We start from the raw sequence: 17,988 nt of genomic DNA on the forward strand, positions 1-17,988 counted from the left end.
TTTTGAAAAAGCAACTTTGAGAAAACAAGGGAGAGCTCTCCAGCTAGGAAGGAACCAGGGAACCATCGCTGTGGTCTGTGGAGGATTTTCTGGCGAGTTTATTCTTTTGCGCAGCCAAAGAAATCTTAGCTGTCTCTTTTGCAATCTCCCTGCTCAGGGAGAACAAATAAACAAATATGTGTGTGTGTGTGTGTGTGTGTGTGAGAGAGAGAGTGGGGGGGGAGGGAGAGAAAGAGAGAGGAAGCATTAGGAGTACAGATAGTCCCTGATTCACAACTACAATTGAGCCCCCAAACATTGTTGCCCAGCAAGACGGTTATGAAGTGAGTTTCGCTCCGTTTTGTGACCTTTTTTAGGCCACAGTCGTTAAGCGAGACACATGGTTGTTAAGTGAATTGGGCTTCCCCTTGACTTGGCTGGTCAGGAGGTCCCAAAAGCGGTTCGCAGGACCCCCAGGGACACCGCCACCATTGTAAATGTGAACTGGTTGCCACGCGGCTGCATTTTGGATCACGTGACCACGGGGATGCTTGCCACGGTCGTAAGTGTGAAAAAAAGTGTCCCTTTTTTCAGTGCTTAAAAAAACGGTCCCTGAACGAACGGTTGTTGTAAGCCGAGGATTACCCGTCCAGAACAATATCCTTGTTTATTTAAATGTAGGAGTGAAAATCTCATCCAAGGGTCAGGTTGAAAAATAAAATATAATTCTAGACCAGGAGTCAGCAACCTTAAACACTCAAAGAGCCATTTGGAGCCACAAAAACCCTGACTATTTCCTGAGCGGCCACAAAACTAGCATAAGTAGTTGAATTAAAGATTCTGTTTTCTTCTGAAACTTTTCTTTTCTTAGATTTATCCATGATTAGCGTGATGACCCAAAGAGGTGTGACACAAAAATAACAAAGTCACAAAAGTAGAATAAATTCCCTTTCAGGCCTCCAACTTGGGCCCCAATGTCCAATTCTCCTCGGCTGGAGATCCAACTCTTCCAAAAACAGTCTACGAAGGGAAGAAATGCAGTCCGAACCCAAAGTAAAGATAATTAGAAATAAAAAAAACCCAACACAAACCACACTGAAGTAATTAACACGACAGGCCAGGGTAATCAATTGCAGGCTTCCAAAAGATAACGCAGCACCCACAGTTGGGAGGACGCCAAAACCCAGGTAAGCCTCGACAAAGATAATGCACGCTTTGCTTCCAGCAAGGAGCTGCGTGCAAACACCCCTCTTATATCCTGTTCTCCCAGCTGCAACTAATGAAAGGGATCAGGGCCTTTTTCTCTCCCATAAGCCATGTTGGTCCCTTCTCTGTTCCTCCCTACATTCCTCCCTCGGATGAAGAGGGGGTGGCCCTGGGTCTTCCTCTGAATGCCCAGCCGGACTGTGCCCTTCCCCCGTTTCCTCCGGAGCCACCAGAGAAACACTCCCACTCCCTGTCAGCTGCTCGGCCTGCCCCTCAGAATCAGACTCCCTAAGGATAAAAATAATGTATAGTCACAAAATAAGAAACATGTATATATACACTGACAGTAAATAAACAAGCCCACTGGCTTGGGCAGGGGGTTGGACTAGATGACCTACAAGGTCCCTTCCAACTCTTGTTCATCTGTGAAATGGTGTAGGGTCTCTTGCTTAGATGTGGGGGTTGGACTAGATGACCTATAAGGTCCTTTCCAATTCTGATGATCTGTTAGCTGTTATCTGATTATTATTATTTTTTTCAGCCACAGCTTGCAGGTTTCTACTTGATCCCCTCCCAAACCCCAGCGGACGAGGGGATGACCTCATGGGGTCACGCTTCTTTTCGACCCCGGCTTTCCCACCTGAGCGAAAGGAGCCCAGCGGCCTCTCCCTCCTCCTGGTGTCTTCCCACCTGGTGTCTCTGAGAAACGCATGAACCTCTTAGCTAAGGTGAGCGCTGGGTACTGTTTGCTGATCGAGATCTTACCCAGTCATCGCCACCTTTCCTGCCAGCTGTTTTTTTGCAGGCTGAGTTTTTGAGCCTGAGATAGGCAGGGTGTGTCCAGGAAAAAGACTTGGGAGGTACAGGCTGCCTGGCACGCAAGGATTTTGCAGCCAGAAGGATGGTACCTAACCCAGCCTGGCATTTGGGCACGGTGTTTCGTTCTCACCCAAGCTTTGTCACGAAGGTGTTTGGTTTTTTTTTTCTTTTCTTTCTCAAGGTTGGTTATGGGAAGCTGTTTCTGCATGCGAAAAGGGGAAGGAAAAAAAAAAAAAGGAGTCCCAGGGCAACTGGCTTTAGATTTTGGGCTCCTGCCGACGGCAAGGGTGTGCTTTCTGCAGCCTGTAGGGTTCTAAGGAGCGGTTTTTTCCCCATCCTTAACAGAGTCGGAAGGTATCTTGAAGGTCATCTAGTCCAACCCTCCCATCCAAGCAGGAAACCCTATCATTTCACAGATTAATAAGAGTTGGAAGGGACCTTGTAGGTCATCTAGTCCAACCCCCCATCTAAGCAGGAGACCTTACGCCATTTCACAGATTAACAGAGTTGGAAGGGACCTTGTAGGTCATCTAGTCCAACACTACTGTCCAAGCGGGAGACCCTCCACCATTTCTGACAAATGGCAGTCCAGTCTCTTCTTGAAAGCCTCCGGTGATGAAGCTCCCACAACGTCCGAGGGCAACGTCTGTTTCACTGCTTAATTGCTCTCACTGTCAGTGCAGGCACAGTCCTGCTGAAATCTGGTCTTCACGGGTATTTTCCCAGGAAGGAAAAAAAAAAAACTTTAATAATTTCAACTGGAAAAGGACTTTTGGTCGGAGGGCATCTCCTGAAGCCCTGCTCTAGATAACGTGTTTCTGCAACCTCACAACTTGACAATACGTGGGCTCCCAACTCCCACAATGCCCCAAGGAGCACATCTTCAAGCTGCCACGTTTGAGAAACAGCGCTCGAAGTGAATCGCGTAGTTTTCCTTGAGGTGAAAACTTTTCATTGTTGAATGAAAAGAAGGACTAGAGGCGACAAGATAGCAGTGTTCCAATATCTCAAGGGGTTGCCCCAAAGAAGAGGGAGTCAAGCTATTCTCCAAAGCACCTGAAGGCAGGACAAGAAGCAATGGGTGGAAACTAATCCAGGAGAGAAGCAACTTAGAACTAAGGAGAAATTTCCTGACAGTCGGAACAATTAACCAGTGGAACAACTTCCCTCCAGAAGTTGTAAACGCTCCAACACTGGAGGCTTTCAAGAAGAGATTTGATAACCATTGGTTTGAAGTGGTGTAGGGTTTCCTGCCTAGGCAGGGGGTTGGACTAGAAGACCTCCAAGGTTCCTTCCAACTCTGTTATTCTCTTCTATTCTACTAGAAGGGGCTCTGGGTCAGCCCTCTTCAACCTGGGAGGCCATCTGTCATGCCCTTGGTAGAGTCGGACTCTGAGGGAGAGGAGGAGCAGCGGACAGGGAGTGGAGGTGTGGCTCCGGAGGTTGTGGAGCAGGCTGGGGAAGGGCACAGGCTGACTGCGCAGTCAGAGGAAGAACTAGGTCCACCCCCCCCTACATCCTAAGACATGCAGGGAGGAATGAAGAAGGAAACAACTTGGCTTACGAGAGAGGAAGCGGCCATGATCCCCCTCATTAGTTGCAGCTGGGGAGAATAGTATATAAGAGAGACGGTTACAACACAGCGTTGCCAAAAGCAAAGCGTGTGTTATTTTGGGCTGAAGTTATCTTGGTTGGCATCCTTCCAACAGACTGTGCCTTGTTATCTCCTTAAATTTGATAATTATTTATCCTGGTCCATTGTGGAAATTTCTTCACTGTAGTTTGTTTGGGTTTTTTTATTTCACCGCTATCTGCTCATTAAGTTCGGACTGTATTGCTTTCTTTTGAAGACTATTTTTTGAGTAAGTTTTATCTCCAACTGAGTATTATTGAACAGTGGGGCCAGGCTGGAGGCATTAAAGCAGGGATCCCCAACCTTTCGACGCCGCGGCCCGGTTCAGGCGCCAGCTGGGCGCCGCCATCTTTTTGACGAAAATCACTTCCGGTGACGTCACGAAGTGATTTTTCATCAAAAATGGCGGCGCTTAGCTTCTGGTGAGCTTTTCGGGTAGAAATGGCTTTCTACCCGGAAAAGCTCACCAACGCTGGCGCCGCCATCTTTTTGATTTAAAATTGCTTTTTTACCAAAAAGATGGCGGCGCCAGCAACCAGCGGCCCGGTAAGGCTTGTTCCGCTGGACTGTACCGTCCGCGGACCGGCGGTTGGGGACCCCTGCATTAAAGGACATTTATTTACGTTTTTGGATTTTGTTACGTTTGTGTTACACACTCTCAAAAACTGGCACCTGATCCTGAGCTTTGGGGACAGTGCTGTGCTCTAACCACTCACTGGATCAAACAGGGATTTCCTCCTGTCCACCCAGAGCCCAAGTGTCCAGCCAATGGAGATCTCTAGTGGAGTGAACCTCCATGCCCCATTGACTTTGTCCCTTTTCTCTGTGTTTGCAGTGGAGGACATAGTGAATGTCGGCCAAGTCGCTTTGCACGCAACCCTGGGCAATCGTTAACATGGAGACAAGGCCAGATGTTACAAAAGGCTGGTTGGGCAACCCCAGGGATATTGACATCTTGTGATCTGGCAAAGTGGGGGGCGAGAGAGGTTGGCACGAGCCTTTTTTAGCTCCCAGCCTGGGGCTTCCAAGATGATTCTGCTTCCTTGGCTTTGTTTATTCGTATCGGAAGCATCACAATTAAAATAAGGCAAGGAGGAAGAGGAAGAGGAGGAAGGGGAAGAGGAAGAGGAGGCTCAAAATTGACTCAGCCTTCCATCCTTGTGAGGTCGGTAAAACAAGGACCTAGATTGTTGGGGCCAAGAGGCCAACTATTTAGAGGGGGCTGTAAAGCATTGTGAAGCAGTATATAAGTGTAAGTGCTATTGCTATCTTCCTTCCTTCCTTCCTTCCTTCCTTCCTTCCTTCCTTCCTTCCTTCCTTCCCAGTGGTTAGAATGCAGCATTGCAGGCAAACTCTGCCCACTGCCAGCAGTTCAATCCTGACATGGCTCAAGGCTGATCCATCCTTCCATCCTTCCGAGGTGGGTAAAATAAGGACCCAAATTGTTGGGGGCAAGAGGCTGTAAAACGCTTAGAAAGGGCTGTAAAGCACTGTAGAGCGGTATATAAGTCGAACTGCTCTTGCTATTTGTGGACCGGCCCCACACTGGCTAGAGAATTCTGGGAATTGAAGTCCACAAGTCTTAAAGTTTGCCAAGGCTGGACACCCCTGAACTAAAGTCTTTAGGATTTCTTGAGGGCTCTTCTTTCCAAACGTGAACCAGATTCTCCCTGGTCAATGACTGTAAAATTATATTGTTGCTCAAATTCACTTGGTTAAGTGTATTGTGTGGGAACAAGGTAGGAATGTATAAAACAGCCAAGTGGCATGTGCAGTTTACCCACGTCAATAGCTGTGTGTTTGGTGTTTCGTTGGGATACATTTAAAATTACGACTGACTTAGCAAAAAACGTTGGCTTGTTCATTCCAGTCAATAACAGGAATGGCAGCATAGAACTGTTATGGATAACAGGTTTCAATATTTTGTGGTTTTCCATTTCTCCAGCTGGTGAATTGAGTCCAAGAGGCCAAAGCAATAGAGGAAATAAGTGAAGCTTCTGAAATTTCTGAAAAGCTCTGGTTATTCAATGAGTCCCTTCAGAAAAGCAGATTTCTCCTTCGAGGTGGATTTCAGACTAATTTCAGATGCCCAGAACTTTTCTTTCCCTTGTTTGTTTTCTCTCTTGGCTCTGAACACGAAGCCACGCTTTAGGCTTCTCACGCAAAGTTGGCTAATCTTTAACTTGATTTTATCCTGCCTGGCCAGGAGATCCTTAGCTTAGCACCCCGATGTTAGGCCAAGGGATGAGCTCAGCCCCCCAATTTCCCACCAAGATCATCCTGTTCTCCTCGCCATGGAATTACGGGGTGGGAAAAATGGTTCCCCAATAACAGAACAGGAACCGGTTCTACCATTAAGTTTATTTTTTGCACCAAGACAAATTCCTTGTGTGTCCAATCACACTTGGCCAATAAAGAATTCTATTCTATTCTATTCTATTCTATTCTATTCTATTCTATTCTATTCTATTCTATTCTATTCTATTCTATTCTATTCTAATTCTTATTCTATTTCTATTTCTATTTCTATTTCTATTCTATTTTCTGTTCTGTTCTAATTCTATTCTATTCTATTCTATTCTATTCTATTCTATTCTATTCTATTATTCTATTCTATTTCTATTTCTATTTCTATTCTATTCTATTTTCTGTTCTGTTCTAATTCTATTCTATTCTATTCTATTCTATTCTATATATTTTATATTCTGTTCTGTTCTGTTCTATTCTATTCTATTCTATTCTATTCTATTCTATTCTATTCTATTTCTATTTCTATTTCTATTCTATTTTCTGTTCTGTTCTGTTCTATTCTATTCTATTCTATTCTATTCTATTCTATTCTATTCTATTCTATTCTATTCTATTCTATTCTATTCCATTCCATTCCATTCCATTCCATTCCATTCCATTCCATTCCATGCTATTCTATTTTATTCTATTTATTTTCATTCTCCAGAATCCTTAAGAAGAGACAGTTATCCATTTCAGCGGATAAACTAGCAGAGTTCTCTTTGAGTTTCCTTGAAGAAGATCACTGCTTGGAAACAGAAGTCATCAGATACCTTATCAATGGTCACTAGCTCTGGCCTGGTTCTGTAATGGGTAGAAGGAAGAGCCTTGAGGAACAGGAGAAAAAGATGCTACCCACACACTTCCAAATAAAGCAAATCTCTGCCCAAAGCAGAAATGTAATATGAGAAAGCATCTCAGAAGAGGTCCTACCCCCGATTCTCACGAAGATAAAGAGAAGGAGAAGGGAAGGCCATTCAGACATGCCAGCTTCTGTTGCTATAATAACCTCATAATAAAAATAAGTATTAGTTAGCGTGATTTGGTTACTCTAGTATGGTCTATCTTTTGGAGAGTTGACAAGTTCCCAAAGCACTGTGAACCATCTTGGGCCTTGTTTTGTTTTATTTATTGACTTATTAAATGTATTTGTTTGCTTTTGACTCCGGATCAGGGCTTACGGATTAACGTATTGTGCAAACCCAGCCAGCTGGACGTTATTAAATAAGCCAGGCTTAAACAATGGTTGAACGCAAAAGAGAACTCCAGCCTCCTTCCTTACCAGCAAAGTCTGGGACGATCTTTGGTAATCAAGAAGCACATTATTTATTTAGACCAGGGACACGGGATGGGATATTTTCCTTGGATTTCCTCCAGCTGGACTTGGGTTCGTGGGTTAAATAATCATTTCCCAGATAGGAGAGGGCAGAAAAACCTTCGCATAAGGCATCCAGCAGATGATAAGAGAAAGAGCGAAAGACATCTGGATGAGAACTTTTACTTGTAGACTTTGTTGGCCTCATCCCTAGTTCTTATTATTCCTAATTTTATCAGGTATTTGTTATGGGAAGGAGGGAGGGGGGGTGGAAGGAAACAGGAGGGAGGGAGGTGGAGGGAGGAAGGAAGGAAGGAAATGAGGGAGGGAGGTGGAGGGAGGGAGGGAGGAAGGAAACAAGGGAGGGAGAGAGGGAAGAAAGATGGAAGGAAAGAAGGAAGAAATATGAAGGAGGGAGGGAGGAAGGAAGAAATAAATGAAGGAAGGAAGGAAATGAGGGAGGGAGAGAAGGAGGGAGGGAGGAAACAAGGGTGGGCGGGAGGGAAGAAGGATGGAAGGAAAGAAGGAAGGAAACATGAAGGAGGGTGGGAGGTGGAGGGAAGGAGGGAGGGAGGAAGGAAGAAATAAATGAAGGAAGGAAGGAAATGAGGGAGGGAGGGAAGGAGGGGGAGGAAACAAGGATGGGCGGGAGGGAAGAGGATGGAAGGAAAGAAGGAAGGAAACATGAAGGAGGGTGGGAGGTGGAGGGAAGGAGGGAGGGAGGAAGGAAGAAATAAATGAAGGAAGGAAGGAAATGAGGGAGGAAGGGAAGGAGGGAGGAAGGAAACAAGGGTGGGCGGGAGGGAAGAAGGATGGAAGGAAAGAAGGAAGGAAACATGAAGGAGGGAGGGAGGTGGAGGGAAGGAGGGAGGGAGGAAGGAAGAAATGAAGGAAGGAAGAAATGAAGGAAGGAAGGAAATGAGGGACAGAGATGGAGGGAGGGAGAGAGGGAGGAAGGAAGGAAAAATGAGGGAGGGAGGGAAGGAGGGAGAAAGGAAGGAAATAAGGGTGGGAGGGAAGAAGGAAGGAAGGAAAAAGTAAAGTCAACAAGGGAAGACAGATTTGTTGAACAATCATGTGATTTTTTGAACAATTGCAGTGATTCGCTTAACACCTGTGGCCAAAAAAAAAAAAAAAGCAATAAAATTGGGCAGGACTCACTTAACAATTGCCTTGCTTAACAATGGTCTAAATGAGCCCAACCAGGGTCATAACTCCAGGATTCCCTCTATTGATTTCGCCTTCCTAATTCTACCGCCTCGTCCTGTCTCTCCTCTGATTTCAGTAGAGTTTTGAAGGCGGCCCTTATCCAGCTTTGCCATGTGGCTCCCGGCCTCCGTTTCGGTTACTGAGGTCCTGATCGGCCTGGCTGTTTTCTGCCTGCTCTTCCTTGTCCTCCAGACCTTCCGGAAACAGATCCCCCGGGGCCTAAAAAGAATCCCTGGACCACGGGGCTACCCCTTGATCGGCAACCTGCTGGAGGTGGGCACCGACGTCCACCTCAGCTTGACTCAGATGAGCAAGACCTACGGTGATGTCATGATGATCCACCTGGGGACGAAGCCCATCTTGGTGCTGAGTGGGCTGGAGACCATCAAGGAAGCCCTGGTGAGACATGGAGAAGTCTTCAAGGGACGCCCTGATCTTCTCACCTTCCGCCACGTGGCCGATGGCCAGAGCCTCTCTTTCAGCACGGATTCTGGACCGGTGTGGGTTGCCCGTCGCAAGTTGGCTCAGCACGCCTTGAAAACCTTCGCTTCTTCGCCCAGCGTCACCTCTTCCTCCACCTGCCTCTTGGAAGACCACGTCTCTGAGGAGGCCCATCATCTGATGGCGAAGCTCCAGGAGGTCATGCTTGCAAAGAACCGTCTGGACCCCTATCTGTACTTGACGGTCGCCGTGGCCAACGTAGTTTTGGCCATGTGTTTCGGCCGGCGTTACGACTACGACGACAAAGAACTGCTCGACATTGTGATCAACAGCGAACAGTTTGTGGAATCCACAGGCTCCGGAAGTCTAGCCACCTTCATCCCTGTTCTTCAGTACCTTCCCAACAGCCAAGTGAAAAAGTTTAAGAACTACAACCGGCAGTTTACTCGCTTCCTGCGGAAGAACGTTGAAGAGCATTATGAGAGCTTCAGGGAGGTAGGCCCTGGGAATAAAATGGAGGATGGAGGCTGATTGGAAAGAAAAAATTGCCCTTAGTGATGAAGCAGAACCACCAACCCCGTGTGATTGGGATAGCCGACAAAATGGAGTTGAGAGTCAGTGGGTGGGTTTTAATACCTTCCGGATTCTTATGGGGTCATGTAAGGGTCATGTCTGGCTCTATAGGCATAAGGGAAAATGCAAATCCTAGGTGTTTGCCTGAGCTAATTCGGTCAACTTTTGTTTTGTTGCTTATCTGTCTGTCTCTGTCTGGCTCGCTCTTTTTGAACGGATTACCAAATCTGCATTTCTAAAAGCTGGCCTCCTCAGTTTCTGCTTCGGGCAGAGAAACTGGGACTGGTTTGCACCTCTCTTAATTTTTTTCCCCCATTTCTCATTTAGGGGAAATATTTTATCCTACCTTTTTAATATTTCCCAAAATATTTCATTCTTCGGGTTGGAGGCTTCCTACAACCTGATATTTTTACTCTTCCAGGTCTACAAATTCTGACATTTCTGGCATTTGACAACTTCACACACACACACACACACCGTTATCATGAAACTTATTTGCTATTTGCTATTTTCCTAATACAAAATATGGCCTAAATCTGGTGGAACACCAGTGGGACTCTATGAAAACGGTTGTTGTCTTCCATTTCCCTCAAGCCGGACTTCCTACCAAAAATAGGCCGACAGTTCTTGAAGTTGCCTCTTATCTGGTATTATTGTAAAGTCAACACAACTTTCCTGGATCTTTTTCTTTCAGGATCACATCCGCGATATCACCGATTCTCTGATCGAGGAAAGCCAAAAACAGAAAGCAGACACCAAAGCGAAAATTCAGCTTCCCGCTGGAAAAATTGTGAACCTGGTCAATGATATTTTTGGGGCAGGTAAGGTCTTCACCTGAGGGTCTAAGCGTCAAAAGCGAACCCTGGTGGAGAAGTACAGGTACTTCCTTGACTTACAACAGTTCGTTTAGTAACCTAAGTTACTGAAAAAAAATGACTTAGGACTGTTTTTCACACTTATGACCATTGCAACATCCCCATGGTCATATGACCAAAATTCAGGCACTTGGCAATTGATTCGTATTTATGACCGTTGCGGTGTCCCAGAGCCATGTGCTGCAGTTACTCGCTTAAAACTGTGGCAAGAAAGATCTAAAAGGGGAGAAAAACTCACTTAACTATCTCTCTTAGCCACAGGAACGTTGGGCTCATTGTCGGTCGTAAGTCAAGGATTACCTGTATATCTATCCTCCCTCCACTTTCTTTTTCCTCTCTGGAAAACTAAGGAAGGACCCTTCTGAAATGCTTATTACTCCGAGTCTCCTTCTATGGGCTGAGATACCTTTCACATACCACTTATCCGATCTGCGGCTCTTCCTCCTGTCTCCCAAGGCCATTCCCACAGCCCCTTCTTTTTTTCCCTGGCTTCTGAATGGTTATTATGAGATAGCGGTGGAATTCGATTTCTTTTACTACCAGTTCTGTGGGTGTGGCTTGGTGGGTGTGGCTTGGTGGGCATGGCAGGGGAAGGACACCGCAAAATCCCCCTTCCCTTCCCTCCCCACCCCACTAACCTGCTTTCCAGCTCCGTTCTCCTGGGTAGGGCAACCAAAGGAGACCCAGCCGATCAGCTGGGACTCAATGGGAGGTGGAGAAGAGATGGGGTTGGCGGGGCCAGTCAGAGGTGGGATTTGCCGGTTCTCCGAACTACTCACATTTTCTGCTACCGGTTCTTTAGAACCGGTCAGAACCGGCTGAATACCCACCTCTGAGTGTGATCCAGCAGAATCCTTAATTGCAAGCATTCCTTGCCTTGTTCTGGGTCAGATGGACCTTGAGCAATTTCACTCTCCTGTCCCCGAGAAAAGGAATTTGTGGAAGCATCTGGCAAAAGCCCATTCAGGTGAGATCCCATGGAAGTCAGAAGGCGAGATGGAGTTATTTTAGTCCTGCCATGTCTTCTTTGTGTGTGTGTGTGTGTGTGTGTGTGCGTGTGTTGTTTTTTTTTACAGGTTTCAGCACTGTGTCCACCGGCTTGTCCTGGTGTCTTATGTACCTCATCGCTTATCCCGAAATTCAAAAAAAGATCCAGGAAGAAATAGGTGAGTCCTTTTCCTTCTCTGCCAGAATAACTGATGGGGAACCAGCAGTTATTTTTTTTTTCCCTTATGCATTTATTTATTTATTTTATTTATCAAGGTTGACTCAGCCTTCCATCCTTCCGAGGTAGGTCAAATGAGGACCCAGATTGTTGGGGGTAAAATATGCTGACTCTCTAAACAATTTAGAGAGGGTTGTAAAGCACTGTGAAGCAGGATATAAGTCTAAGCGCTAAGCGCTATTATTTGAATGTATTATTCCCGCAACTCCAGTGGACTCTTCATGGAACAAAATAAAGAGCCTGGGTTTGCAAATTTACACTCAGTCTTTGAAGGGGAACCAAAACAACCAGGGGTGGGATTCAAATTTTTTAACAACCGGTTCTGTGGGCGTGGCTTAGTTGGTGGGCGTGGCTTGGCGCTCATGTTATGGGCTGGGCGTGGCCAACTCAATATCACTCACATCAAGGCATGCATATCTCCTCGCCTGGCCTCTCATGACTGTGGGGATGCTGCAACAGTCGTAAGTGTGAAAAAGGGTCATAAGTCACTTTTTTCACTGCCAGTGTAACTTTGAATGGTCCCTCCACACAAGCAAAGTACCAGCAAAGAAGGGGAAAAAAAACTCCAGAGAAGTTCCAGAGACAAGTCCTGCCAAGAATATAATATGGGTTAACGGAGAGGCAGTTTCTGTCAGCAACACCAGAACGTTTCCTTCCTGCCTTCCTTACAGGATTAGGCCAGTAATTTCTTCTAACAACCGGTTCTCCGAACTGCTTAGAATGTTAACACCCGGTTCTAACAAATCGGTGCGAACCGGTAGAATCCCACCCCTGAAAACAACCCCATTACTCCTTAAGTCATATATACACACAACTTCTGTCAGCCCTACAATGTAGGCCAAGCTAAGACACCATTTTTGTGTGTGTGTGTGTGGGTTTATCTAGGAGGTTTTCTCTAATTGTGACTCTTGGCCCAGGCTTAATCCCCTCTTATCTGATCCTTGCTTTAGCAAATGGCACTTCATCCCAACCTTCAAGGTCACTCCCTATGCCCTCTACAGCCTTAGAGAATCAGGTCTTCTCGGGGAAGAAAGGAGGCCTTTGATGTTTCCTCCAGGGGTGGGCTTCAACAAGGTAGCTGGGTGGGCGTGGCTAGGGTGGATGGGTGTGGCTAGGGTGGGTGTGGCCTAGTCAGCCTCCTGCATGGCAGTGGAGGCTTTTCTCGATCCTCCGGGAGGGCAAAAACGGCCTCCCAGGGCTCCGGAGGCTTTCTGGAAGCTGGAAACGGGGCCCATTTTCCAGCCTTCCCAAACTTCCGTTTTTCACTCTCCTTGAGCCTCCATGCAGGTCCTGCACTTCCCTGCATCCAAAATGGGCCACCTGGGGACTTCTGGGAAGGGAGGGGTGGGCAGGAGTGGGATGTGGGGGTGTGCAGAATCTTAGCTAGGGGCTCTTCCGAACCCCTGCAAACCCCACCAGCAGCCCACCTACCCCAGCTTTCCTCCCTGCCTTCCAGACGTCACCATCGGCAGAGAACGGAAGCCACGATTGTCCGATCGATCCCTGCTCCCTTACACGGAAGCGTTCATCCTGGAAGTGTTCAGGCACTCTACCTTCGTGCCGTTCGCCCTCCCCCACTGGTAAGGTCCCCAATTCCAAAGAGACATAGAGGAGCCCCCAAACCAGTCCCCCAACCTGGTCCTGGTCCCTCAAAGTCAGCCGTGAATCTCAACCGTTCATGGATACTCGTGACTTGGTGCAGAAGGTTCAGCCTTCTAGCAGAAGGTTGGTGAGGGGGGGGGGGGAAGGGGTGTAAAGAGGGAGGAAGACCAAGGATGGTTTATTCCTGTCTTCCCAAAAAATTGAACAGAATGGGTCCCAGTGAATATAGGTCAGATCTGGGTGGGGGCTGGCCAAAAAGATCATCCCTGAGCTCATCTCTACAAGAAAAGGATTGGAGCCATAGAGGGGTGTGTGTGTGTGTATCTCCTTGGTGGTCTCCAAACCTGGCTGTTTTCTCACAGACGTTTCGTTACCCCACTAGGTTATATCATCAGTGCTTTGATAGATGGTGCTGACAGTTATACAAGAAAACCACCAAGCTCAGAGAGCACCAAGGACCCCACAGTCGTCCTCCTCCTCCTCCTCCTCCTCCTCCTCCTCCCAAATCCCTCTCCCGTCTAGCACTGATGTTGTTACCTAGTTTGTCTCATGAAATGTCTGCAAGAAAACCACCAAGCTCAGAGAGCACCAGTCTTCCTCCTCCTCCTTCCATCCTCCTCCCACTCCCTTCTCTTTCACTCCACAAACCCCATTCCCTCCTACTGGTACCACTGATGTTGTTACCTAGTTGGGTCAGGAAGCATTTGGAAGAAAAGAACCAAGCTCAGTGACCATCCAGGACCCCACCGTCCTTCTCCTCTTCCTGTCTCCTCCTCCTTCAGTCTGCAAACCCTACTTTCGTCTAGCACTGATGATATTACTTAATGTGGTAATGAAAGGTCTGCAAGGAAACAACCAAGCCCAGGGGGTATCAAAAGCATCAAGGATCTTCCAGTCCTCCTCCTTCTCCACTCTGCAACTCCCACTCCCTTCTACAGGAGTGATGATGTTATCTAGCTGGGCCGTGAAACATCTGTAAGAAAACAACCCAGCAGCCATCTTCTCTCCCCCCCCCACCCCCCCGCAGCCAGGCAGACTCTTCGTTGGCTTTGAAAAATAAATTTACTGGTATATCTTCTTGTTTTCTTTTTCAGCACCACGAGAGATACCCTTTTCAAGGGCTACTTCATTCCTAAGGACCTCTGCATCTTTATCAACCAGTGGCAAGTCAACCACGATGAGTAAGTAGTGAGTTCTCACGGAATAACAGGAATAACCAAATAACAGCGTTGGGAGGGACCTCGGAGGGCATCTAGTCCAATGGCCACCAACCGGTGGGCCAGGGACCACCAGTGGTCCGCAGAGAAAATTTTGGTGGTCCGCAGAGAAATGTCCCCCCCCCCCCAAAAGCAATTCATCCAGGCTGCACAGGAACACAAGGCTGCGTCGCCCACATGGCCTGTGGCAACACAAGGCTTGTGTCGCTTGCATTGCAAACAACACGAGGTAGTGAGGGGAGGGGGGAGACGGTGGAGGGGGAGAACTTGCCCCACTCGCCCCTCCTCGCCTGGCCTGGCCACCAGGCTGCTTCTTTCTGCTTCTTTCTTCTTCTGCTTTTGGCTGCACGCAAGGAAAGCAGCCAAAGTCTTTCTTTCTCTCCCCCAAACTCCGCCAGAAATGAATCTTTGGGACCCTGCAAGGCCTCCTGCTCCAAGAGGCTGTTGCGGCATGACAAGTGTCACAAAGACTCATTTCTGGTGGAGTTTGGGGGGAGAGAAAGAAAGACTTCTGCTGCTTCTGCTGCTTTCCTTGCATGAAGCCAAAAGTCTCTCCCTCCCTTCCTTCCTCCCCCCACCCCCCAAGAATGGAGCTGGAGACAGGATCCTGCGATCCCAAATAAAGAACGATCGATCGGTAGGAAAAAAGGGGTGGGGGATTTTCCTGCCGACTTTTTTAGGGATTTTCCCAGGGTCTCTGATTTAAAATGATGAGTTTGGTGGTCCCGGAGGTCCAAAAAGTTGGCGACCCCTGGACTAGTCCAGCCCCTTGCTCAAGCAGGAGATTCTATCCCATTTCAGACAAAGGGCTGTCCAATTTCTTCTTGAAAACCTCCAGTGATGGAGAGTACCTGCGACTTCTGGAGGGAAGCTGTTCCACCGGCTAATGGTTTTCACTGTCAGGAAATTTCTCCTTATTGGACAAATTGGTCTCCAATAGGTCTCCTTATGAGATGAACCACAGCTTGCTAAAAACCATGGTTTGTTGGCTACAACACAGCTCTCTGGCTTCTCTCCGGCTTTTGCTAAGCCCAAACCAAGCATCCCGTGTTAAGGCTTGGTGTGATGTGTGAACTCAAGCCAGGAAACCCAGTTTGTTTAGCCACTGGCCCAGTGGTGGGATTCAAAATTGTTTACTACCAGTTCTGTGGGCGTGGCTTGGTGGGCGTGGCAAGGGAAGGATACTGCAAAGTCCCCCTTCCCTCCCCACCCCACTAACCTGCTTTCCAGCTCCGTTCTCCTGTGCAGGGCAACCAAAGGAGACCCAGCCAACCAGCTATGGGCATGGCTTGGTGGGCGTGGTATTCTGTGGGTGTGGCTTGGCTTGGTGGGCGTGGCAGGGGAAGGATACTGCAAAATCCTCCTTCCCTCCCCACACCCACTAACCTGCTTTCCAGCTCCGTTCTCCTGTGCAGGGCAACCAAAGAAGAGCCAGCCGATCAGTTGGGACTCAATGGGAGGCAGAGAAGAGATGGGGTTGGCAGGGCCAGTCAGACGTGGGATTTGCCGGTTCTCTGAACTACTCAAAATTTCTGCTACCGGTTCTGCAGAACCGGTCAGAACCGGCTGAATACCCACCTCTGTGCTGGCCTCCCCCCTTCATTCCGTGCACCCTCTTTGCAGGAATCTTTGGAAAGACCCCTCTGCCTTTGTTCCCGAGCGTTTTCTCACCGCCAACGGGAAAGAAATCAACGTGGGTGAACGGGAGAAAATCCTGCTCTTCGGTTTGGGGAAACGGCGATGCATTGGAGAGCTCATCGCGCGACAGGAAGTCTTCCTTTTCTTGGCCACTTTGCTCCAAGACCTTCAGTTCAGCGTGCCTGACGGGGTGACGGTAAACATGACCCCTCTCTACGGGCTCACCCTCAGGAACGAGAGATGTGAGCATGTCCAAGTGAAACAGCGTTTTCCTAATAAGATGGACTAATTGCAAAGAGGGCAAAATGCCCACCAGCCTGTCCAAAGAATCTCAACCTTTTCAGCATATTTTTGTACAGTCTACCTGAGGAAAAGCATTGTATGCGCCTACCCAAAGTTGATGATGATAATAATAATAATAATAATAATAATAATAATAATAATAATAATAATAATAATAATAATGAAAGATCTCTCCATTCCAGTTGTGTCCGACCCCAGGGGGCATGGTGCTTGTCTCTGATTCTTGGCCAAGGGAGCCAGCATCATTTGCTACGGTCATGTGGTTGGTATGGCTATATGCTAAAGGCACACGGAATGCTGTTACTTTCCCACTGAAGTGGTACCTATTGATCTAGTCGCATTTTCATGCTTTCGAACTACTAGGTGGGCAGGAGCTGGAGCAAAGAACGGGAGCTCACCCTGTTGTGTGGACCTCAGATCTCAAACCTGGACTACCAAGATGACGCAGTGGTTAGACTGTACTATTGCAGGCTACTTCTGCCGACTGCTGGCTACCAGCAGTTCAATTCTCACTGGCTCAATGTTGACTCAGTCTTCCTTCCTTCCTTCCCTCCTTCCTTCCTTCCTTCCTTCCCTCCCTTCCTCTTCCCTTTTTCCTTCCTTCCTTCCTTCCCTCCTTCCTTCTCTTCTTCCTTCCTTCCTTCCCTCCCTCCTTCCTTCCTTCCCTCCCTCCCTCCCTCCTTCCTTCCTTCCTTCCTTCCTGATAAGAATAGAGCGGGAAGGGACCTTGGAGGTCTTCTAGTCCAGCCCCTTGCTCAAGCAGGAGAACCTGTATCATTCCAGATAAATGGCTGTCCAGTCTCTTTTTAAAAACCTCCAGTGATGAAGTATTCACAACTTCTGGAGCCAAGCTGATTAATTCATTGTCTTCTGATTAATTGTCACTGATTAATTGTCCTCCCTGTCAAGAAGTTTCTCCTTAATTCCTTAATTGAACCTCTCCTTGATTAGTTTCCACCCATTGTTTCTTGTCTTGCCTTCTTTCATTTCCAAACTTCTGAGAAAAAACATTCTCCGGTATCCTTTGGCCTGACGGGTCTGAAGCAATCCGATTAGCCAACCTGCTATTATTTTCCTTTCCCACTGCCAGGCTTCTAAGGTGTGTGGAAGCACGAAAGGGCTCACGTGTGCGTACACACACACACACACACACACACACACACAGAGAGAGAGAGAGAGAGAGAGAGAGAAACTGAAGGGCTGGTTGAGTAATGACCCTGGCCTTGGTCCAAGTAAAGATGGCAGGGCTGTTATTATTAGCTAAGTGGTAGATCCCGTCTTATATAACTGCCTGGCAGCCAACCAAAGGAAAAAAAAGAGAAGAAAAGAAAACTTGATAGGTTCACAAGGATTTAAGAGGTTCAAGAGTTTATTGGCAAGAGAGAGAGAGATGATAAGAAATCAGGAGAGAAGCTCTTTAAGGAGGAAGGGGAAAAGTCAACACCTCTCTTTAAGGCAGACTAAGGTGTGTGTGGCCAATCTAGGCAGCATCCTAAAAAGCAGAGACATCCCCCTGCCAACCAAAAGGCGTAGAGTCAAGGCAATGGTTTTCCCAGTGGCAAGGTAGGGCTGTGAAAGTTGGACCATAAGGAAGGCTGAGCGCCAAAAGAATGGAGGCCTTTGAACTCTGGGGCTGGAGAAGACTCCTTGGACTGCAAGGCCAT

At 47.5% G+C, this 17,988-nt stretch overlaps 2 protein-coding genes across 4 annotated transcripts in view; one reads left to right on the forward strand and one right to left on the reverse strand.

Annotated features, from left to right (window-relative positions):
- Positions 1-623: 623 nt before the first annotated feature.
- FAM219B (family with sequence similarity 219 member B) overlaps positions 624-17,988 on the reverse strand; it is a 186,786-nt gene continuing 169,421 nt past the window's right edge. Inside the window, exon 7 of the transcript XR_015750766.1 lies at positions 624-641. The gene's annotated coding sequence lies outside the window, so the exon portion shown is untranslated. The remainder of the gene's footprint in view (positions 642-17,988) is intronic.
- Positions 7,261-16,505, forward strand: LOC113423224 (cytochrome P450 1A5-like). 3 transcript variants are annotated; one of them, XM_026684524.2, is made up of 7 exons: positions 7,261-7,480; positions 8,527-9,386; positions 10,159-10,285; positions 11,416-11,505; positions 13,021-13,144; positions 14,261-14,347; positions 16,007-16,505. In XM_026684524.2, the coding sequence occupies exons 2-7, from the start codon at positions 8,562-8,564 to the stop codon at positions 16,308-16,310; spliced, it is 1,557 nt and encodes a 518-aa protein (XP_026540309.2). In that variant the 5' UTR covers positions 7,261-7,480; positions 8,527-8,561; the 3' UTR covers positions 16,311-16,505. The 3 variants fall into 3 exon arrangements, with proteins under 3 accessions (XP_026540309.2, XP_087828642.1, XP_026540310.2); XM_087972516.1 differs by having other exon boundaries at positions 7,324-7,486; positions 8,532-9,386; XM_026684525.2 differs by having other exon boundaries at positions 7,324-7,480; positions 8,530-9,386.

This window comes from Notechis scutatus, chromosome 11, assembly GCF_049901735.1.
Source record: "Notechis scutatus isolate UNSWTSFEM ecotype Mainland chromosome 11, rNotScu1.2, whole genome shotgun sequence".
NCBI lineage: Eukaryota > Metazoa > Chordata > Lepidosauria > Squamata > Elapidae > Notechis > Notechis scutatus.